At 39.6% G+C, this 24,216-nt stretch overlaps 1 protein-coding gene across 6 annotated transcripts in view; it reads left to right on the top strand.

The window, feature by feature from the left end:
• The window catches only part of HDAC9 (histone deacetylase 9), a 145,642-nt gene that overhangs the window by 74,569 nt on the left and 46,857 nt on the right, over nt 1–24,216 (top strand). For 4 of the 6 annotated variants that reach the window (XM_018576318.1, XM_018576319.1, XM_018576321.1 and 1 more), the window contains one exon: nt 22,804–22,935. The exons of the other annotated variants lie outside the window; for them this stretch is intronic. In XM_018576318.1, the coding sequence (XP_018431820.1) occupies nt 22,804–22,935 (132 nt within the window). The remainder of the gene's footprint in view (nt 1–22,803; nt 22,936–24,216) is intronic. 6 annotated transcript variants of the gene reach the window in all.

Genomic DNA, 24,216 nt, shown 5'->3' on the forward strand with positions numbered 1-24,216 from the left:
TGTGGCTAAGTGAATTAGCATTCTTGTCCTGTGGTGCTGGGATCTTGGGTTCAAAGGTTTGCATGGTGTTTGTATGTTCTGCCATATTTGCACAGGGTTTCTCCTGGTGTTTGTATTTCTACTCCATGGTTCAAAACATTCCTGGTAGATTAAATGGATTTCTATCAAATTGGCTGTAGTGTTTTTATGACTGGGATATAGACATTAAGTACAATAAAGTGATGGTTGTAGATAGAGTTTGGTGGGCTGAGTCATCCACCAACTTCTTTGGAACCTTAAAATCTCCTGATTCTGTTTTTCTTGAACTTACATGGCTTCTCCTGTGACTACAGGCAGGCTTAGGGTTCTCTCTAGTCTGTATAAATTGGTGAAATGTCTCTACAAAGCAGCTTTCAACAAATTATGGTTATTGATTGTAAACCTAGTTTAAATGCCATGAGCACCCTTATCATTTTATGGGGAATTTGGGTAAAAAAACAACACTTCTCCTAAACATTGAGACTTTTCAGGTGTATGTATAGCCAAACATCTTGTTTAGTTTTTGTTAGGGTAGGGAAGAATGGCAACACATGTTTTATTGCTGTCTGCGTCCGGGCTGGGGAGATTTAGCCTTTCTATTTGTCCTGGTGACAGTTGTTACCAAGACAGAAAGTAATTAAACATATTAAGAGACTTGAAGAGGTCAGGGTAAATCTTACAATGGGGAAACCTTCCTGTGTTCTGGGAACAACTATTCTGTTGAATTTCTGTGACAGGAAGTAAAGGGAAGTTTATCCAATGGTACACATACATTCTATCCAAAACTAAGAGAAGTTTGGGCTGCACATAGGATATGAATACAATTAATAAAAATCAAAGAGAAAAAAAGGCCAGTTTCATATGTTTACACACACTTATTTGGTGCAAGTTTTCATTGCCAGGTTAAAGGATCCTGCTGATATCAGCTGCATTATAATAATGTCACTTGTGATCAGCAGATGTGTGTTAGGCTGAGGAGCTCTGCAGGCAGAAGAACCTTCACTTATTGCATGTAGGAGACCTGATCTATTTTGTTACATCAATTTTTACGGCAGCCGCTACAGCAAATGCAAAGACTACAGAAGACGCCAGAGAATACAATATATGAATGTGAACATAGGTCCTCATGCAGATATTAGAAGATATTATCATCTGTTTGTTCACACCTCTCAGATTCCAGCCGTCATTTCTCTAGTGTAGGTGTGAAAATGAAAATGTAACTTGTCGCTAGAAAAAAAGACACATTTCACTGACGATTTTTTTTATTGTTTTAAATTTATGGAAAAGTTTCCTTGTATTCCAAGGCACTAGCCCCGGTGCCCTTGAGAAGGTTTCCACCTTGCCAGTTTGTTGGAACCCACCCATGTGTCTTAATATGTCGGCTTTGTACAAGTTCTACTGAAAATTTGCATAGCATCTTCATTCAGGAAAGCTATGTACATTTTTATTGCAACTACTACAAAGCCAGCAAGTTGTCTGAGAGGAGTTATTGCTCTGCAAGTGTACTGTGGTATTCCACCGGAGAAAGTGTGAAAAAGAAACACAATAGAGAGAGGAAGAAATTATACTAATTTTAGGAAAATATCCATATGGTCTATTTTCACAGTTTTGAAAATCCTTTCCTATTGGCTTTGCTCATTTGTTTGTCTAAAAAGCGCAACGTTGTAGACAAAAATTGTATGAGTGTAAAAATTGCATAAAAACAACAAACTATTTGTAGGAAACACAGTTTGCTAGTCTGCACATTCCCGGAGTTAAAAGATCTGTCCACCCAAAACTTTCAGATGTAGGTGGCTGCTGGTGTGCTAAATCACGCAATGGTTTCTTGCATCTCCATAGGACTATAAAGGGTAAATCTCTTTACCAGATCTGCACTTACTGTATGTCATTGTGTCTCATATGTTTTTGCAGCATTAGGAATCTCAGTTGCCTGCTGCTTTCTCCATTATGTAAGATAGATGAGATATTCAATAAATGTAATAGAGCGGATACCTACAAATCACAATAAATCTTCTGGTCAAGCAAAACAAACACGAAAATGAAGCATTTTCATTTTCCTAAAATTCTGCTGAATTAAGTTTATCATCACACTTTAGACCAATTTGATAAGGAGGCAAAATAAACATTTTGTCTCGGGAGAAGCCTTCTGGGGAACCTAGGATATATAAGACAATGATCCAACTTAGATTTGTAGCCCAAGTTTCAGAGTCCATGTCCTGTTTGCAGAGTGTTTAAACTAAAACTGACCATGATCAGAAGGAAGCAGGGTTTACTATAGAAGCATGCTCCTGACTGCATGTTGATGAACAGACTAAACCCACATATTGAACTGTATGTGAGCATTAGAATTAATACAGTAAACTTCACATTATCTGGCATTCAAGCAACCAGAACTCTCAAGCACCCAGAACAAAATATGTCCTCAATTGTTTTTGCCAGTTGCTTGATAGATTTGTGCACACAAAAAAAATCGTTAGCAACTACATTTATTTAGTTGCTAACAAATTATCTGTTTAAATCTTTGCTCCTGCTGATGGCTAGATTCCACAGCTGGCAGGTGAATGTAAACAACTGGCAGTGGGCATGTGCCATAGCCAGCCTGCTATTGGCTATGGCAATAGCCAATAGCAGAATCTAGCCAGCAGATGAAAGCGAGGAGGGGTTGTTGCTTGAGAGTTTATATTAACTCTCAAGCAACCAGAAACTACAGTTATCCGTCATCTACCAATCCCCATTGGTACCGGATAACTTGGAGTTTACTGTACATAAAAGAAAAAACAGGGGCAGCAAGAGATAACTCAATTTTCAAGTGTGAGTTCTACAAACAGAAGTCATTAAGAGCAGTTCACTACACATCGTGTGTCCAATCATCATTCCTTGCTCTCCTCTATAGACATTTCACACAACCTCACAATTAATGCCAGTAAACATGTAGCAATATTTTAGAGAGCAAAACCATGGGCAATCATTTTCATTAAATTATTTTATTTTCACAATATCGCAAATATTAGTAATATAAGGTGTGTTCTGTAAATTCAACTGAAGCATATAATGTAACCTTTAGTTATAAAGTTTGTAAACAAAAACATGTGCTAATAATAATACATTCACCATGGTTTAGTTCAATAATCCACTGTCTTCACTGTACAGTATAGCTAAAATGTTTAATAAACATATCAAACTATGATTAGACCAAATGGCCAGGTCTGCCTATGTCTAGATTAATACATTTAAAGAGCGCAGCCATCTTGCCTAACAAGTGACATATTCCTTATATTGTTTTTCTCTTGGCAGATCTGATTATTCTTGAACTCTTTGTATCTCGGTAACTTGCTCCTTATAAGAACTGCTTGTACTTTGTTACTTTTTGTTTTAAGAAACCTGATGATTGGGGTCTGCATTGTTGACATTGAAGTCAGCAAGCAATGACCTGTGGAAATTACATTTTCCCGGAACACTGACATATGTCTGACTGTTAATAGCGTTTAAAGAAACACTCCAATAAAAAAAGATTAGGATTTTAAACCAGTTGCAATGGCTGCTCCCCCCTGTCCAGACTGCCCAGACTGTCCAGTCTTTTGTTTTGTTAGCCCTCATTTTCTTAATTTTTTACTTAAGTCTTCATGTTTTATGGAGGCTCAACTTTGCCTACTGCATAACCTTTCTATTGTAAAATAAGCTCTGAAACACTACACCAGCGCTTGTAATATGATACTAATAAAGCTGCAGGTAGGATGGAAGTTTCTTTACCCTCTTACCTCCACTCACTAAGTCTAGCCTACTATGCCCACCAGATGGCTGTACTTACCTAGATCTCGCTCTGAGGCCCACGGCCTAGCTTACATCCCTCTGCCGACATCTTAGTCTGACATCTTTGTCTGCACTGTTTGGCCCTATAGGCTTCTATGGGGCTGGTAGACAGAGAGGAGCCAACCGGCTGGCAGCCCCATAGAAGTCCAAGCACAGGCATCAATGTTGAATCAAAAAGCTCTTGGAGGAATGTGAACAATGTTGTGTGCCTTGGAGAACTAGGTAAGTATAGCGACTTGGGGGAAGAGGGGCTTGGATAGACCTACTTAGGAGGATAGGACCAAAAGGGTAAGGACATTTTGTAGGAAAGTTTCCTTACCACTTTGAAGAACAAGAGAACTCTGTAAGATTTACCCAAAAAAAGCAGACAGGCACTTGGTCATGGACCGAGAGTCCAACAGCTGCATGAGAGAGAAGGGGACACGGCGGCATACCTTATCCCACCGGGTGAATGTCCCCCCCTCTCTTTGCCGCCGTCCATTAGCAAGATGGCCATTGGCAGGTAACCAAGCGTGACATCATTATGCAAATGCATGATGAGGTCACGCGCATGCTCGATGACGTCCCAACTGGGTCTGGAGAACATGCTTTAGTAGAATATTCCTTTAAGGTAATGGACAGCTTGCCATATCATGATTTGTGCCAGAGCATTAGTGAGTGAAAGCGCTTTGATCTTATTTGCATCTCTGAAATGTCCAATAAAAAATCTGGCTTAACCTCATCAGTAGGTCATATATTTTAAAATATTTTGGCAGCCATTTGATGTCCCAGCATGGCATTTAAACTTAATATAAACTGATACAAAGGAAAGGTACAGTTCAACTATTAAGGTTATGTTGAGTTGGACCAAAGAGAGCCAAAAACCCTTGAGGGTGTCAGCTCAGCTTGTCTGAGTCACCTCCAATGACAGTCTCCATCTGCAACAGTTCATAAAGTGAGGCCTGGGGTATCACAAAACATTAAGATCCAGCGGGGGGAGCTTATAACAAGCCACGGGGGCCCTGAGAATGGGATCTCCTATGATAAGTCATGAGTATTGTTTTCATTCCCTAATTTTTGGAGTGTTTCTTTAAACAGAAAAATCTGGAATTTGGAATGCAAATGGAATGATAACATAATTTGTTTCAGAACACTGAAATTGTCACACCCCATATAAAAACAAAAAGAATAATGTACAAAATAAAACATTTTAAAGCCAGTCTGGTTATTGTTTGTTACATGTAACACTTACAAAGAGGGTTTTATTTAATAAATACATTTCTAAACTGCAATCCCAGTTAAGGGCTTTAGATGCCAAATGTTATTTTTTGTCCAAAAGCTAAATATTTGAGTTGCTCATGAAAAATTGCACAAGATTTATTCTGTGCTGTGGGTATCCTCATGGGAAAGTCATATAAATGAGAGTGATACCTCCCTGTTGGTTTTAGCTGTTAGAAATTCTAAGCATGCTGAAATTGTACATAATTCTCTTCCAAAGGAAATAGCATTTCAGTAGTTTTTCCTCTGTGCCTCATTGAGTTATGGTGCAGCAAAATTATCCCTGGTAAATGACTGTACCAGATGGAGACATGCATTGTATATTTAGCTAATTAAGTTGTAGGGGACTGAAATAATATCCTCAAAAACATAATGACCCTTTCAGAAAGCAACCTGTACAATTAACATCTTTCTTGGACTATGTTTTCAAGCAGGTGCTTTTCATAATTTAATTAACAAGACAAATAACTTTCCCAATGTGTGAAAGCCGCTTTGACATTAAATAGAGTTTAAACAAAGCCATTGACAAGCATTCACATTGCACATTATTTTTTTCAGTGGAATTCAAGATTTAAAACAAGAAATGAAAAATACACAACCCAACACTTTTAAAATAAAACAAACAACAGTTTTTGACGCAATATTCACTGGTCTCCCACAGAAACTCCTCTCGGAGTATTGCGAGCCTTCTGGGTTGAATGATGGCCAGTGTTGTTACGCTTAACAGTGTTTGCATGTCTTTACTGGAAAGCTGGAGACATGCTTTAGGCTGGATTTAACCTTCAAGGCTTATCAAAAATGTAAGCAGAACTGCTGAATACATTTTGTATGTCTGAGTTACATAAACAGTATATTTGGTGTTGTGGTTGTCTTGGTAAAGTTTCATTCATTTTTATTTTTTCCTATTTTCTAACAAGCATCTGATTTTGAATGACCAACACCACACCATCTCTGTTCTGCCAAGAAGCTGAACAGAGATAGGAGAATAAATGAGAAAAAGGCATGCCAAAAAAACACTCCCTTCTGTATTCAATTTCAATGACCTGCAGCAGGGATCAGTAATGATGACTGTTGCATGGTGGATATCAGTGCAGGCTACAAAGGCATCCCATTCCCAACATCGGAAGAGTGTGTGTTTGTACGTAAGTATGTTTGCGTCCTGCCCATTCTGAAAAACATTACCGTTGTGGTAACTTAATATGCAGTTCACTTGGTGTCTAAACAGACTTTAGCTTTTCATTTTTTTGTTCCGGTGGCTGGCTGTATGAACAACCTGCATAGTTACCATAAGAGTGTCTGATCCCTTGTTTTAAATATGGGTAAGCTACAATGAATCATGGTGAATTGCAGATGCCCATGTGCATGTGGCCCAAATAAGTCAGTCAGTTAGTCTCTACATTTAGGTAAATTGAAGTTTTGCCGTTTCCTCTTGGAATGTGGCAATGTATGCAGAAAGTGACTACAGCAAATTGCCTTGAGTACACTAGTATCTTTCAATTGATTTTTTTAGTGAAAAGTTAACTCTTGAAACATTACTTTTCCCGAACATACAAACATTTTCATGGCAGGTCAGGTGAGCACCCCAAATTTTCAGCAGCCATTGATCTCTGCTCTGCTGGCAGAGTACAAAAGGAAGCTATCAAAGTTCTCCAACCCACCTGGTGAGATCCCATGTTGTGATTTCCTTGCCATTCACTGTCGTGTTAACTCACAATTTCTCAAATAATTTGACCATTTGACTGCAGGTGATTTACTAAAGTGAAATAAAGTAAAGTTTGTTTCAAACATCCAGTCAAGGAAATTTTAAAAAAACTGGTCATGCCTGCAATCAACTTCAGTAAATAATCCCTTTCTACCATGAGTGGATAGCTTAAAGGGTCACTAAACATAGGTTGCAAACTAAATAAAATAAGTTTTAATAATATACATGGATAAAAGTTTTATAGTTTCAAGAGAATATCAGAACATTATTTAAAAAAAGTAGTGTGGCAGGACGCAGTATTGCATCATATGTCTGTATATTATTCCTTTAATATCATAGAGCACACCTGCTCACTATCATTCTGGTGTCTCCTTTTCTCTGTAGCAGTTAACATACTGTAAAAGCAATGGCCTAAACAGCTCACTTACTTTATGTATACATCTTAAACATCTTAAATCCTGTGCCAGTAAGGGTAAAGTATATTTGCACATATATCTTCAAATGTTAATAGTCCTTTTAAGTTTCGACTTTGGGTCTATTTGCCGTAATATTATGATCTAACCTTATAATTGCTATTAATTTAACATATCCAAGCTTCTTACAATAACAGTTTAGATGCAGCTAAATAAACAAGCAGCGATGTTCAGGTGTTAGTGGGGAACCTCTTTACCAAGTGATTTAAGATATAATCCTATTAAATTAAGAGCTCTGTAATTCCGTGTTCCTGAATCCTGTTTATATATAGTGTATTATGTAACAGACCACTTGAACAAAGGATTTGTAATCTAACAGTAAAAGTAGACAATGTAATTTGCCATAACAAGACCTCATTACACAGTACATCTTATCAGCCCTCATAACATAACTGCAAACAGAGAACAACCTTACGTATGGTAAAGAAAAAGCTCCCAGACTGTTACAAAAGAAATTGCTTCTGAATTGAAAGTTAACTTAGTAAACATGCTTTCTGTGAGGAGACATTATATTGAGATGTTGCTAATGAAGGTGCAATGGTCAATAGATTTCACTATTGCAAAGATAGAATCACTAACAACAACCGATTCCAACAGCATTGGAACAAGTCCTGCGGATTTATAAAGCACTTCTAAATTTTAGTTTTACTGATGTAGAGCTAACACACGAAGAAGCCACTGGATTGTTTTGGGTCCTTCTGCTGCTTCCAGAGGTGACCTGCCCTGCGCCTGGACCCGAGTGGCAATAACATACCTAAAAATAGTTTAAATGGGCTTTATTTAAAGAACAAACACCCTGAATAAGGAATATGGTTAGGCAATACACACAGCACAATATTAGCACAATAGCAGGCTAGGCACAATGAAAAGGCCTATCTAAGGCCAAGAGACCCTGTGTAGATCACTGGCCAGTGAACATTACAACCAAAGTGCTTCCGTAGTCAGGGCCCTTAACTCGCAGGTGAGCACTTACAGGTGAAACTCGAATAATTAGAATATCGTGGAAAGTTCATTTATTTCACTAATGCAACTTAAAAGGTGAAACTAATGTATGAGATAGACTCATTACATGCAAAGCAAGATAATTCAAGCCGTGATTTGTCATAATTGTGATGATTATGGCTTACAGCTCATGAAAACCCCAAGAACCCCAAATCCACAACCTCAAAAAAGTAGATTATTACATGCAATCAATAAAACAAGGACAATAGAACATAGAACAATATCGGACCTCTGAAAAGTAGAAGCATGCATATGTACTCAGTACTTGGTTTGGGCCCCTTTTGCAGCACTTACTGCAATTACTTTTGCACGATATTGTAATTATTCGAGTTTCACCTGTACTCTCAACTGAGAGATTTGTAATCCACTGTTAGGGAAGGAGCGAAGTCCCCCTGTTTGCTGGATTGGACCCCAATAGCAGGGAACAATACCAGAAGGAGAGTCCAGGCTGAGGTACAAGATCCAAAATGCGTTGTCAGAGTACAGTCCAGGTCGAGGCAGGCAGCGAGTATCATAAACGGTGAGGCAAGCCAGGAGTCGAAAACCAGGAGATCCAAATAGCAGGGAAGGGAGACAGGAAACAGGAAATGAGGCATCGTAGCTGCTTTGGGAATGGCAGAATAACTCCACAACAAGTCTTGGCTCTGGCTGGAATTTAAACCCAGGGGGCGCCTGCGACGCACTCATTGTCCGGGCAACGAGGAAGCCACAGGTACCTGGGAACCAATGGGATGGCTAGGAGAGAAGGAGTGCTCGCAAGGCCCTCCCTGGCATTGATCAGCACCCGGGTGACTAAGAAGCCACGGCTGCGCCACATGCGCACACAACGCACGCACGTCATGCATGTGTTCATGCACGCACCCGCAACCTGCCGCCGCTAGGAAACAAATCTCCCCAAGAAGGACCCTACAATCTCCACCATACCCACGAGCACCCAGGTAAGAGGGCACACCTGGTCCCACGACATCCCCTGGGAGAATAAGCCGAACTCTGCTTTTAAAACACAGATTAGAAACAGCTGAACAACACCTCAAAGTGACCAATAGGCTTCTCACCACTCTGATAGCTAGTGCCAAGTCCTCCTAGGCTTAATCTGGTCCTAGCTGATTTCTTTCACACTCAGGATAGATGGGGAATAAAACTAGGCCACAGCTCCTGAGTGGAGTCAGAAGGACTATGATCCCCTTCAGGTGGCTTTGCCTATGTTTCTCTGCCACCTAATCTCTCTAGCTCTCTCTCTGCCAACTCAGAACTCACTGTGCTCCCATAGATCCTGGCAGTTCGGTCTCTTTCAGGCTCCTGGCACTCAACACAGCCAGAGCCTGACCTGAACATGGTCCCTGTGCTCTCCCGGTACTCTGGGAACACCTCTCAGCCCTTTTGAGCCTTCTGTCCCCCGGTCACGGCTCCCTGCCACTCTGTTCCCCTCATTGGGCAGTGGGCATGGCATATCCTCTTACTCTTACTCCAATGCTAGGTTTGAAGCAGCTACAGCTTTAGCCAATCACAGTGGTGCCAGCAGCCAAACAGTCCTCCCACAGCTCTCCTCTCTCCCTGCACTGTCCATCAAGCAGAAGATGAGCAGTGCTGGTGAGGAGCAACAGTCTGCCAGGCAGCTTAAAGGGGCCACTGACCTAGTGGGCATTACATTGAATTTACTGTTTACTGTAAATTTACTTACTTTTTTACTGTTTATCTCGTTTCCATATTCCTATTCATTGCACACATAAAGAAGAAAAGTATTAGGATATGTGTTTGGCCACTCTTAATGTCCAACGTATCATACCTGTAGCTTTCCTTCTATAATGAAATATACAAATTCCCTGTTTATGTATAAATCCAATGTAACCTTGTCATTGTTAGGGCTCATTTACACAGGTGCAGAGACCCATGCTGTGTGCAGAAGGCCCTTGTTTATGCACCGGGAGTCAGAGGTACTCCGTGCAGCCGCAGCTTGTTAAAAAATCAATGACAGGCTGACACACACAATGGCTGTGTAGATCTTCCCACACATCCGGGCATATACATTCTGTATGGGCCTCTGTGTCTGTGTGATTGAGCCCTTAACGTATATCTAAAGATTGTGTGTGTATGTGTGTAAACTACTGTCAGGTTTCTATTTCTGTGTCCCTTCTAGGGAGATATACTCTATCTGTCTGAGCATGACCATTATACTCTATCTGTCTGAGCGTGACCATTATACTCTGTCTGAGTGTGACACAAAATGTAAAAAAACTGGAAAATCCTAAATATAACAGTTGTCACTGCAATAGGAGATGAAGTGACATCTTTCGTTCCAGTGACAACTGTCTAAGAGGGATTCTCCCTCACTTTGTAGAGATTTTCTCTCATTAGCTACTGTGTCTTTGAAACACAAAGTAAAGGAAAAACCACTGTCAGTACTGACAGAGGCTTTAAAACTTATTTCCAGGGAAAAACAAGAATAACCCTGGCAGTCTCTACCTGTTTAATGGAAATCATCACAGTGACTGTAAGAATAAATTAGCAAAACATGCATTATCTTTCAATCTTTCACTTAGCATTCACTATTCTATTACCCCTCTAATGGACATAACTTTTTAACTGCCTATATGTGGCTATATTTGGGGATTTCATCAACCTCCCCTCATAAAACAATATCCGTTTTTTTCCATGCTGAGAGACCAAACTGCATTTGCTTACAGCTTGCAACGTTTTCAACTTTCCCAGTAGATGGAGCTGTTGAAAATATATTGTGTGCTCACATCAATATACAGCAAACAATGCTAGATTGTGCAATTAATTTTGTATCTGACAGATCCTTTTAGAAGAAAAAGTGTGCTGAAAAAATAGTAGGCTTTCATTGCTGAGCTCTTTTGTTAAAGGCTAGTTGTTTGATGGTTATGCTAATCCTTCGGCTTTATTACTTTCATTGAAAAGGAAAATGCAAGTAGCACTTGAACTCAGTGCACATAATCTGTAATTCCAGCTTAAACTGGGTATTTGCTGCTCTATTTTGTTGTATTTTGACCGTTAACCCTGCCAACTGTCAAAGAAACCTGAACAGTGCCTTCATCTGATTGGATGCGGGCACTTTTTGGCTGACAAATACGATTTTTCAATCAAAGGATGTCAGGTGGGAGTTAATGGATAGGGCCATTCACAGCATGAACTTTGGCCAGTTCATTAAAGGAGTTCTCAAGTCACAGCATAACTATCCTGTTATAACATCAGCATTGAAATAGGAATGCATACTAGAGTTGTTTTTGATAATGTGATCAAAGCTTACTTGAAAAAAATCCTGTTTATGTAGTGAGTGCTTCCTTCTGTCTGCCCATCACTTCCACCAACTTTCTGGATTGCTTTGCATCTCTTTCCCTGCTGCCCGATGTGATGCAATCTCGATTTCTCAAGACTACATATCCCATAATGCATTGCTTTCAGCAAGCAATGATGATGTTACATTGTTCAGACGCTGAGTACATTCACAGGGCTGAGTGAAATTGTGTCAATGCATTGAGGAAGTTCATCCTATGGGCATCTTCAATAAATACGTTTGCAAACTTCTAGATGAATGCGGTTATTAGGAGTGGGATATAACTTATGGAAATTCAATATAGAAATTCATATTTATTTTTAGTTTTTGACCATAGATACCCTTTAAGAGTCAGACGATATTTGCTCAATGTATACCAAGCTATAGTAACTCCGAAAATATTGAATCCAGAGGATCACAGTAACAGCCAGGCAACTAGTATTTTTGGAAGCAGAAGTTTGTAGTTTCTCTCCTGTTTTCTTGCAGTTTCACTTAGCATGGGGTCCCTTTAAAATTGACTAAATTTGCTGTCAACTTAGTTTTTATTTTTTTAAATTCTGCAAATTCTAAACTGATATGGAATTTACAAGGGATTAAATATTTATTTTTGTTTATTGCAATGGTTATTAAATCATTTTAACAAAGTGTATGTTACTGGAAAGGGTTTACATTTTTCATTTTACCGTATATACTCGAGTATAAGCCGCCCCGAATATAAGCCGAGGTACCTAATAATAGTTTGTTGAATACTTTTGGAAATAAATATTTCATTATAATCATGGCAATGTTATTTTAACTGGCAATTAGGACCTATTGCCAAGAATCTATAGAGTCAGATGAAACATTGGAGGAGTTTATTGTCATCTCAGAAAGGGAGCTATTGAACAGGAAACGTGAGCCAAGAGAAGGGTTGTCTCCATCTGTACATGAACCACAGCAAGCGCTGTTACTTAAATACCTAGAAATGTTTTCTGGGGGATACACAGGGAAAGATAATTTTGTAATAGTCTATCCTGCGATGAGGCAGAGAACATCTGGTGGACATGTCTCATGGTGCACTCACCACAGCTGTGCTTTAATCACCATTGACTCACATGTACAAAGTGACTATAAAAAGATTATGTATTTTAGGAGGCGCTGATATATGGGGCTAACCCAGTAACATTACTTAGCACTGTTGTCTTTATTCTTCAGATGGAAACACGTGCACATTGTCAGCATACCTACCAGCACGGCAAATTGTTAGATTGGGACATAGAATTTTAAAAGGATTTAACGAGGAAAGTGCTTGAAAAGTCATTAAATAAATATTAAAGATATTAAAGATAATGTAATGCCAAAATAATTATGTTTCTATGGATGTTGTTTTGCATAATATCATAATACCAATGGCAATGGGATAAATATAGATAGATTCCAGGCATATAAGAAATATTTGATGTAGATTTATTGCTGTAAAATAAATAAATGCATAAACCTATATTAATGTAAAGTATTTATACATACAACTAGCATTAGCAGCTTAGTCTGTGCCCAGTTTGGCTCTAGGAAGTAAAAGAGGTGCCATTATTAGCCTAGGTTCACACCTAAGTGACTAACCTGGTGAGCTGTTTTCATGTTGTTGTTTCGGTTTGCACGATCTTGCTTTGAAAACCGCATGGTTGTCGCACGGTTTTCAATGCATAGAGATGTCTATGGGACCCAAATCACGCGACAACCGCCCGAAAATCGCCCCTGTACCTTTTTGTGCGACAGGCGATTTCTACCGCGTGACAAATCGCAAAGGTGTGAATAGCTTCCATAGACTTGAATGCAAATCTCTTTTTTGTGTGATATCACATGGCTAAATCCGCGCGATAAATCGCCTAGGTGTGCACCTAGCCTTAACCTGCTTTCCTGGAAGTGGCTGGGACTGGGCTAAAATTATTTTAAATAGAGCCTGTACTTTATTCCTAATAGGCAAAGGACCAGGGTCTCTTTCAAAGAGGTGACTTAAAGTCCATCTCCAGACAAAATATTTGTTCTAGTTTTTGGTAGACGGGGGAAGCGCCAGAACCTCTGTCAGGTTTTGTGTTCCCACTGGGGAGATCACTGGTGACAGTGGGTGTCACAACTGTAGGATGAGACAGTAGATAAAGCATCATTTTGGGTACAAGGACTGTGTCATATGTAAGCTGTGCATACAGTGAGTAGGCCCAGGTTCTATGTACCGATGCTCCTTCAAGCACCTCCCACTGTCAGTGCAATATGGCTAAACCCACTATATGCATGCCAGTGTTGCCGGTGCAGTACTTCAGGTCTTTCACTATTCTGGCAAACCCCATGATCACAATTCTTGATGATTCTTGTCTAATTTTTTTTCATATTTATACAATGTTTGATAGTGCTTGGAAATATCATAGTGGTTCACCTTTATGTATTGGGCTTGATTTGGGGGCCCCTATCAAATAGGCTGTGCAGGAACCCACGATTTTTAATGGCAGCTCTGTCTGTAACAGATGTTTCTCTATAGGGTACACATACTACAAGCTGAAAACCACTGGTGTAGAGTGTAGTATATTGGATGATTGATATGACAGGAATAATAAGAATGGTCTATAAAATCAATTATTTGCTTATACCAAGTCCTTTCATAGAACTTTGTAGAGTCTAACAAACTGCAGATCGCAAGTCCCACATAATACTTTCTTAGCCAAAGGTTAGGGCAGCATTGTGAATAGTTTGGTGGAGGGAGTTAATACAAAAATAATTCAGTGGCATGGTAATAAAGATGTTCTTTTTACATTTTACCAACTGTCATTGTAAACAGAAAGACATTTCCTATAAGCTATAAAGCACTCATAGGGGTGTATTCACAAAAAAGAAGCTAAATACTTTCCCATAACTGTTATTTGACCTCATTCACCCTACTAAAGTTGTTATAACATTTTCCCAGTGGTGAGTGAAGCACGTGAATGCCAAATGGAAGTTTTAAGCTAAAGTGGGAGCTAGCAATACATCTTCAAAAAAATGACTGAAACCATTCATAAATTATTGATTCACCATCAGAATATGGCAAATTTTACAAACACCTGGAAAACTGGAACAATCCATATTTTTGACAAGTACAGGGGCAAATCTGACCAGTGAATGAACTTTATACATGCAACACATCTTCTGATTTCCAGCAGTAACTGTAATACTATATTTCACCAGCAGGTGGTGTTGCACTGGAAATATGATATTGTTGGTGAAATTGTGTATGCACATGTATGGGGAGGGACAATGCTGTGAATTTTACATTGTTATGTTGGTTATGCATACTTGCAACATATTCGTCCAAGTCTCTGGACACTGTCACCCCTGCCCACAGCCCAAACTTAACACAACCACCTTTCAGGTGGTCCTGCCTACATAATGGCCACTTTCCAGGCAGTCCTCTGCAGATCACACCCACTTTCCACTGTTCTCACACATAATTATGCAGCAACTGCCCACTCGTGGCCATAATCCCCTCATAAAATGTCTATTTTTTTAGTTACTGCATGTGCTCAAAAAATTGTTATTCTGTGAAGCCTGGGACACAGCACCATTGGGGCAGAGCACCTTAATGCAGGATTGTCCTGGTAAACCTAGAACAGCTTGCCTCCATGGATTAATAAATCATCTGCCCCAACATATGCTGGCCGAATGGCATTGACATGGCTTTCTCCTCATTAGATGGAGACAAGGAGCATTTGGGTTTCCTTTGCAAACGGCATTTAGTCATCGTATGTTTGGGCGAATGATTTATAACTCATTACCCAAATAATGTTCTGGTAATTAATAAACAAGAAACTGAAAGTTCTCTTTAATTTCATCCCATCTAAATATTTATGTGGGAAATGCATATCAGATCCTTGTTAATGACAGGCATAAAATAAAACCTTATTAAAAACTCTGTGTCCTTTCTTTAAACATGAGCTAGCCTCTAGACTCTCATATTACCTATGTAAAGTTCCAGCTCTACACGAGGTCCTATTTTCTTCCCCCGTTTCCTGTCTTTTTTCATTAAGTCCTGATTTGCAGTTAGCACACATCTCTCTGATACAAAGGTAGGAGTTGTTCTCCTTCTACAGACCATCAGAAATGTCATGTCATCTGCATACAACACAATGTCCAGCTATAAATGTTTTGTTTCAGTGACATTCTTCCTAGCGCAGTTATGAGAAATTATTGGTGCATATTTTTCATATGAACAGATGTTTGTAAAAAAAATGTGAGAAAACAATTTGTTTTACAAGGTATATATATATATAGTTGTCTTTGGCTAGAACATATTTTAAAGTAGAACACTGATGACAAGGAATAAACATATCTGGACTCCTAAGGGCTCATGCACATGGGCGTCTGGGGCCGTATTACATAAATTCAGACATAATTTACCACCTGGGAGCCACAGACAGTCTGTGTGGCAGGGTCTTGCATCCGTACGCATATATATGTGTGTTTACACAAGTCCGATGTATACCTGCATGCATCCATTCATTTTTATAAACCTAAATATGCCCAAATGTACATTATACAGCCCCATGTGCATAAGGTGTAAAGAACAGTGTGCAAAGGGTAACAACAAATCACATTTTAGCCTACTAGAGCCACATTAGTAAATCATTTTTTTTTTGATTGGTTGGAAGGAGCTATACACTTTCCACCTTTGTGCTCTACTTTATTGAAAGGGTTTTTTGTTTCCCCAGCGCACCAAAAGGGATTTCTTTCCCAGTACATTGAGATTTCTGTACTTTTCAGTTTAGAATTATTGGACTGGACACTCAGATTGATGAATTCGTGGGTGCTCTTAGAACAGGAATGAGAGCATTATGATAAGATCGTTAAATATTATTGCGGCACCATTAAAAATAACAGAGAATAATGATCCCAGCAAGCTATAAGAGTGGCATAGGTTTTTGGTGTTAAATAATTTAGTCGACCCTTGTGTGAATTCTTTTCTATTATACTGTAGGCACTTCCATTGATTGTATTGCAAATATTTTCACTTGGTTTCATCTAATGGTAGATATTTGTCAAGTGTCAGCTGTACTGTAGTGTAGGTAGGAGAGTAAAAGGCTGGCATGTGAAAAACAACATGGGTTTGTTGTTATAATTGCAAAATGAAAATATTTTTAAACATTCCAGTAGAGATCAATAATAGTAATAATGAGGTCCAGCTTTACAGAGTTACCAGGTTCTTTTTTTTGTTTTTAGATATAGTTGCATTTTTTAAAGGGTCCCAATCATGTCCATCACAGTCCCTTTCCCATATTGCCGGAGACATTTATAATATCAAAATCTTTTCAAAGCCAATCGCCAAGAAAAACGCTAAATATGCAGATGAATACATACAAGGAAGCTGTTTTATCTGCCAAATGATTTGCATTCATTTCCATCAGGTCACGGAGATGTAGTCCAGCCACACAGCACAGCCAGGTGTATGGCACCACTTTCTCTGCTACAGTTTTAGACTGTAGAAGGCATACCGCGGTGTCCGCACTTCATCCCCAGCCTACTAGGACAGTCCAAGAGCAGCAACATACCTCCCACATTCTGACATGAGAAGGAGAAACATCTTTTAGCACAAAGTATGAATGCAGCAGACACCACTCCCCATCACCATACCTCCAGTTACACAGTCCATGACAAAACCAGTAAACAGTTAGAAGCTGTAAACACTGGTTGATTGTAGAGCAACTTCTTGTACTATTAATAACCTTGATCCAGATTCTGGTAGCCTAGTGGACTTTTCTGTACCTCTTCTTGGTGGTATGTATTATAGCTGTAAACTCTATCTGCCTTTTACTGCAGAACGTGCAAGTTCATACTTCAGTTTTAATGAAGATTAAAGCAAACATTGCTCATTTATTAATCCCTTCAACTGGGAGTATCTGCATCAGTAGTGCAGTTCAGTGGTAAAATAAGCAGATGATGGCCATAGGCTATTGCAGGGATGGCGGTAGGAATGTTGTAGCAGGGAGCTCAACACAGGTGCAGCATCTTCTAGACGGTGTCTGGATTGTTGCACCTGACCGGCCCACATCCTGACATGTGGTATTCTTTAGGTTCAACCGTTCACATGTTTTTCTAATGAAAACCTCTATCTCAGTCTTTCGTCCCTATTCACTGTATACATATCTGCTGAAATTAGTATCCCCTGCAGCAGCCCATGCTCAATTAGCTACAATGAAAACCTGCTGTTTCCAGAGACATTTTCCCCTTGATGAATTTAAATAAACACATTTGTTAGGTCTCTAGCACACAATATATTGGGAACGTGCTGCTTATGCTTTTGTAGGACAAGCTGTGTGTAAATGCTATTTCGATGTTCATCATTTTATTTGATAATGACATTGTTGACACCCTTCACTCTAACAGATAGCAGGTTCATGTCAATATCACCACCTCTGCCAAGAAATCTAACTGATTATGGAATACTTTCCGTTGTATATATGTGATTTTTACTGGCCTATCTATTTTCTTTTAGTACCACTAAATGCCCCTTTCTCCCAGCCAGGCTGTCCAATGGCTGTTGTGGTGTAGTATACAAGATCATCAGCCAGTCTATAATTAGTGAGGAGTGCATAGCATCCAAATGAGAAGTAAAAGCTTGCTGCATAGTACAAAAGTCCAAACATCTGAACCTGTGACATATGATCTTGCAGAATGAACGTCCTCTTTGGCACTTGAGCCTGTGAACAAGTTGGCATATTTTCTGGACAGCTGTGGAAATACTTGAGATCATAATAAATATTAGAAATGCATAAAAATATAATGAGGGGAATTGATCAAAACTGGAGCAAACACAATCTGGAGCGTTTGTGTATGTCAACCAGTCAGATTCTATCTTTCATTTTCAGAGTTTAACTGGACCAAACTGAAGGAAGAAGCTGATTGGTTACTATGGACAACTGATCCAGATTCTGTCTGCTCCAGTTTTGATAAATTCTGCCCAATGTAATTTACATTTACCTAAATGTGTGTTATGGCAGTAGCCAATCGCTTAAAAGTAGTGCCAAACTGTCAAATTAATTTTCTTTTTTTTTAACCTAAGGACCCATTTAATCTCAATGGTTATGATCCATTAAAGCTGCAACAACATTTAGAACACCTTAACCAATGCAATTTTTTAAAATGGAAACAGTGAAATTGGGACTTTAAAAATGCTTACATACTTGTATCTCCTTAGCAAAAACTGAAGTCCCTTTTCCACTTTTAAATATTTGCATTTTGCCTCCAGTTTGCATGCTAGTCCATTAAAAACAATGTAAATTAATTCTCTGAAAACAGAGGGAAGAAGCTGAACACTGCATTTTGCTAAATCCCAGCCCACAGGAACACATACATGCAAGCTGAACCATTAAACATAATAGTGCAGAATTTGCCATCCTGTTTCAGTTCACTTTAGTTTGCAATGCTAATGGGTCCTAATAGTTGATCTGTGCTGTGATAAACAAAGCTAGTTGCCATAATGGCAGGCATATACTGGGCAATCTCTTCTTCTAAACATGTGAAAATATAAGTGCTGATTACTATAGGTGGAGTCTTGCTGGAGAGGCTAATGTCTGAAGCTAGTAGTAGTTAGGCACTTTCAAATGGACATTTTTTGCAATGCTGAATTCATTACACCAATCATTCAAGTAGCTTCCCCAGTTGTGAGTCTCAGGTACATATTAAAGCATTTATATACACATGATCAACTTCACTTTAATCCAACCACCATGGCCCTATGAAATATGTCAAGGCAGTTGTTGATTATCCAAGAACATGGCTGGGATGTGAACGTTTGTTAAACCAACCCGTTCTGTTTTTATTGTGTCAATAAACCTTGCACATGTGTAAGCAGTTTGATTTGCATGGTGGACGGTGTGAATTATTTCAAATTATGTGGGTGGGATGGGCTGTCAAAGGTCTACACCCCGAAGCCAGTTATCCTCTGTCCAAAATGTGCACCCCATACTCCTCAAAGGTATGTCCTTTCTCCTTAAAGAGGCCCTGTCTCCTTCCCCATTCAGAGCAAAGTCAAAGTGTCTGTATAACTTCCGCCCACCAACCACCTTATACTCCCATTCACATTGTTCACCAATCCCTACTTATTCTTATGTAGTCACTGCAAAATACACTGTGTTTGGTGAAGTTGGAGCTTAGAGGGAGCAGTGATGTCACCCCCTCCATCATGTGACATTGTTCAGGCCTGGCTATAGTCCATTAGGCCCGAGCACAGCATCATGAGAAGAGACCACAATAGGATCACAGCATAATGGTAAGAGGCTGCCAGTACCCAGAAACACCCAGTATTTTGTATCAGCAGCCATGAAAGAAGTATCAGTAATGAAGTTATGTAAATATAAGTATATAGTGGAGGAGTAAGTGAGCCAAATGGGCAAGCAGACAGGGCCTCTTTAAGGTGTAAAAAGACTGTAGAGTCCCTGGGCCATCCTACACTGAACTTCCCAAATGGTCATTGGTGATTGTAATCTTTCAAAAATTATGTTCCTAATTATTCAGTTCTTCAACATAACAGTCATGAGATCAACATATTTTTGTTTTACAGAAAAGGATGTTGATTTTCTGAAATTGCACTGGAGTAATGTATGGCAATTTGAGATGCACACAGTTCGTAGTTTTTCTTGAACTGGAACAGGAAGTCAGACACACAGCTATCAGTCAAGCAGCTGACTCCTTCCCCTACTGCCTCCAGCAGTGATTTAGCAGAGTGATATTTATTGTATATAAACGGGTAGTAATCAACCACTTTACAGCTGAAGTTTATAAACATTGAAGTTCTAGGAAAGATCACTAAACAGTTCTTTATAATTTTCTTTATTTTTATGCCTTTTTATTTTGGAACTAATTATTCAATTTTTTCTCGTGTTGCTTATCGAGCTAAATCACAGAATATTCATGTATTTCTTTCAGCTCCAGATTGCATGTTTTCATTTCAATAATTTATGTTATGCAAGGTTACCTTCTCAGCAGGCTGACAAATTTAGAGATGTGAATATATAAAGAAAAGTTTCTAGTGCTGATGTGATTGAAATGCAAAGAGTGAAAAGTGCGTGGTAAAAATAGGAAGGCAATCAGTGCCACCGGGCATTAAACACATTGACATAGAAGTTCAGCAACTCTCTGGTGAATACTGAACAGCCTTCTTTCTGAGTAGAAGGAGCATACCTCATATTAGTGAGTGGCTGGCAGGGGAGTCTCCCATGAATACACATTGAGAAGAAACTATGAGTTATTCACTAAAGAGCCGAAGGATTTAGCCGAACATTCACTTCGGCTGCAGAAACCTTTCGGTTCAGCCGAACTGAGGGGCTCCTATACACGCTATTCTCAAAAACGCATACAGCAGCCAAACTAAACACCCGAACTCAGGCAAGCTGAACAAGTATGCTTTGGGTCGGCAAAGCCGAACAAACTGCCACAGCAGGGAGAATGGTCCGCCAAAGTGGACTAAGGCAATGGAATGTTGTTAAAAATGAGAATTAAAAACAAAACAGCATGGGGTTCCCCTCCCAATTCATACCAGACTCATTAGGTCTGGTACGAATTTTAAGGGGGACCTAAATGCCCAAAACTTAAAAAGAAAAAAGCGGGGCTCCTCTAAAACTCCAAACCAGACCCTTAGTCCAAGCAATGGCCTGGCAGAGCAGGAAAGCATGGGGGTGAGCGTGCGCCCCGCCACATCATACCAGGCCACATGATCTCGACATGGGGTGGGTGCTTTTCCAGAGGAGCAGGGGGGCTCATCTGCATCTGGGTGCCTCCTTTCATAAAAGTGGCACCCAGATACCGTTCCCCCTCCCTTGTGAATGAGCAAGAGGTAGTTGTTACCCCTAGTCATTCACCAAAAGAGTAAATAAAATGGTAAATAAACACACAACACCCTAAAAAAAGTTATTTATTTGAACAAAATACAAAAGCCAGTTTTTGACAAGTCCTTTAATAGGTAACAAAAAAACAATTGTCCATCAATGCAATCCAAAGATCGATTACGTCATCCAGTGATGCAGATCCTTGTCAACAATGAACGATGTTCGCTGATACGCCTAAATAAAAAAAGCCCTGTCGCTTGCTGACTCTTACGATGCCCGCAAACTCCCACCGCAAAATTACAGATTTGAGCCGAATGTAAACAAATGAGGGGAGTGAGTTGTGACATCATGACTCGCTCCACCCATTTGTTTTCATTACATGCCAGCTCTCTGTCCTCCTGTAAACAAATGGGGCAGAACGTGTCATGACATCACGCCCACGTTCCAGCTCTGTCAGGCCACTGCTCAGATTAAGGAGCTTTTTAGGGGGACCCTATGTTTTTTCTTTCTTTTTTTGGTATTGGGGTCCCCCTTAAATTCCTATGAGAGCTTAAGGGTCTGATATGACTTTGTAGGGAAACACATTCCTAGTAGAGATAAAGGGTCTGGTATGGATTGCTGTTTTTTTTTACATAACGTTTTTCATTCTGCTGCACTACCTCTGAAGTCAACATGATTGAAGCGAATGCTGAGTTGAATGTTTGGCAATTCACTCACTGCTGTTTTGCCCCTTGGAGAATAGTGGTGAACATCAGAGAATGAACTGTCAAACGTTCGCCTCAGCTAATCCAGATGTTGCATCGTCTGAGGCATATGGGCCGAATGCAGTCAATGTACGGCTAAGAAAGGCCATATGCGGCTGCAGTGAATAGCCGTTATTCATTCGGTGGCCTTTGGCAGCTTAATGAAGAGCCCCCTATATTTCTTTTAAACAATCCCCTAACCATGTTTTTAACAATGCTCAAATAACATCTGAATGTGTGGACAAATCCGGTTGTGGCATAGCGAGCAGCAGAGTGGAAATAGTTCTGATCACTTTTGGTAGGTTTTAGGAGAATCTCTTGGTCTGGTAGTTGTGCCCAGCATTTTTTTTCTAAAAACCAGAATACTTGAGGAGTAATTACAGGGGTGCAGCTCTTTTTGAGTCCTTGACTGTACCTGGGGCCAGAGTGGCCAGCCTTTATTGGCAGACACTGGAATGAAACAGCATAAATAATAGACTATGTATTACCAGTACTTTGTAAAGCAGTGTGTAATTGTCTTTGTTGGTGCACACATAACTATAAATGTTTATCTATATGCAAAGTACATTGAGTGTCATATTACATCCTTTAAATTTTAAACCAAAGACAAATTCCTTATATGCTTGCACATACCTGAGCAATAAAGCTGATTCTAAATCTGATAATTCTCATTCAGCTTCAGAGCCCAATTTGAAGGTTCGTTCTCGATTAAAACAGAAGGTAGCAGAGAGGAGAAGTAGCCCTTTACTTAGAAGAAAAGATGGCAATGTCACCAGTTCATATAAAAAGAGAATATTTGAAGTTGCAGGTAAGAGGTGTAAAATGTTTTATATAATGAGTATAACACAGGCTTTATATAACAATTTTGATTGTTTCAGCTATATTTGAATACCTTTTTGCCAGATTCCCACTAAGGTGAAATTGTTCCAGTCTGCAAGCAGGCAGGCAAGAATATTTTTTGCAGATAAAACCCAAACCCAAAAAATTCCCAGCACACTCACCAGCCAGTCTGCGAAAAACAAATTACACTGTCTAACTAACTGGGTTAAATACAGAGGTTTTGGGTGCACAACTTTTGCAAAAGATGTGGAAGCCACATTGCTATTCCTTCTTATAGGCACAGGGACACACCAGAAGCCCAGCACATCACAATGGCAGCTGAAGCCCCCAGTGTGTCCCCACACCAAATCCAACAAGTGAATCAATGGCAACTGCAGAAATCAATTTATGACTAGCTTTTAAAGTAATGTGCACATGGAGGGGCTTTACACAGGGAGGAATGAGTTACCTGCAGGTGTACCTGCTTCAAGATGGAGGCTTTCATAGATATGAGTTAGGACCACACTACACAGAGGTCAGTGTGGCTTCCACATATTTTGCAAAAGTTGTGCAACTAAAAACTTCTGTTATTAACCCTAATAGTTAGACTGTGTAATTTGTTTTTTGCAGACTGGCTGGTGAGTGTACTGTGAATTTTTTTTGTTTGCACTATTTTTTTTTTTGCAGAAGACACACAATGAAGCTGATTTGCTAAGAATGTGAGAATGTTCACACAATAAATTGTGGGTATAGTCACATCAATTATTCAGTCATGTGTAGATTAAATAAGTGAGCAGGCATTTTCTGTTCACAACATTTGATAATTGTTGGGAATCTTTACACACTTTATTATGTGAGCATTATCAATCCCTTCAGTAAATCAGCCTCAGTACATCTCTTCTTCTATAAAAGTCCCACATACTCATAATTTTTTTTTTTTGGGGGGGAGGGGGTAAAATGCAGCTGTAAGTGTTAGAAGTAAGGCTAAAAGGTAAGGGCTCCATTTAAAGTCCATCTCTAGCAAACCAAAAAACTACCCTTGGTGCTACCTCTGCATTGTAATGGTTAAGTTCTTATGCCTAGGGTACAGCCAGGGCCGGCCTTAGGGGTGTGCGAGCAGTGCGGCCGCACAGGGCGCCATGGCAACAAGGGCGCTGACAAAAGGCTCTTTTACTTACTAGATCCCCGCTCCCACCGACTTTCTCCACGCTGCTAGCCTGGTCCCCACATCTTCTTCTTCCTACGCTCCAGCCGTCTTAGGACTGCTTAT

Source organism: Nanorana parkeri, unplaced genomic scaffold (genome assembly GCF_000935625.1).
Source record: "Nanorana parkeri isolate BGI_ZX_2015 unplaced genomic scaffold, ASM93562v1 scaffold64, whole genome shotgun sequence".
Classification (NCBI taxonomy): domain Eukaryota; kingdom Metazoa; phylum Chordata; class Amphibia; order Anura; family Dicroglossidae; genus Nanorana; species Nanorana parkeri.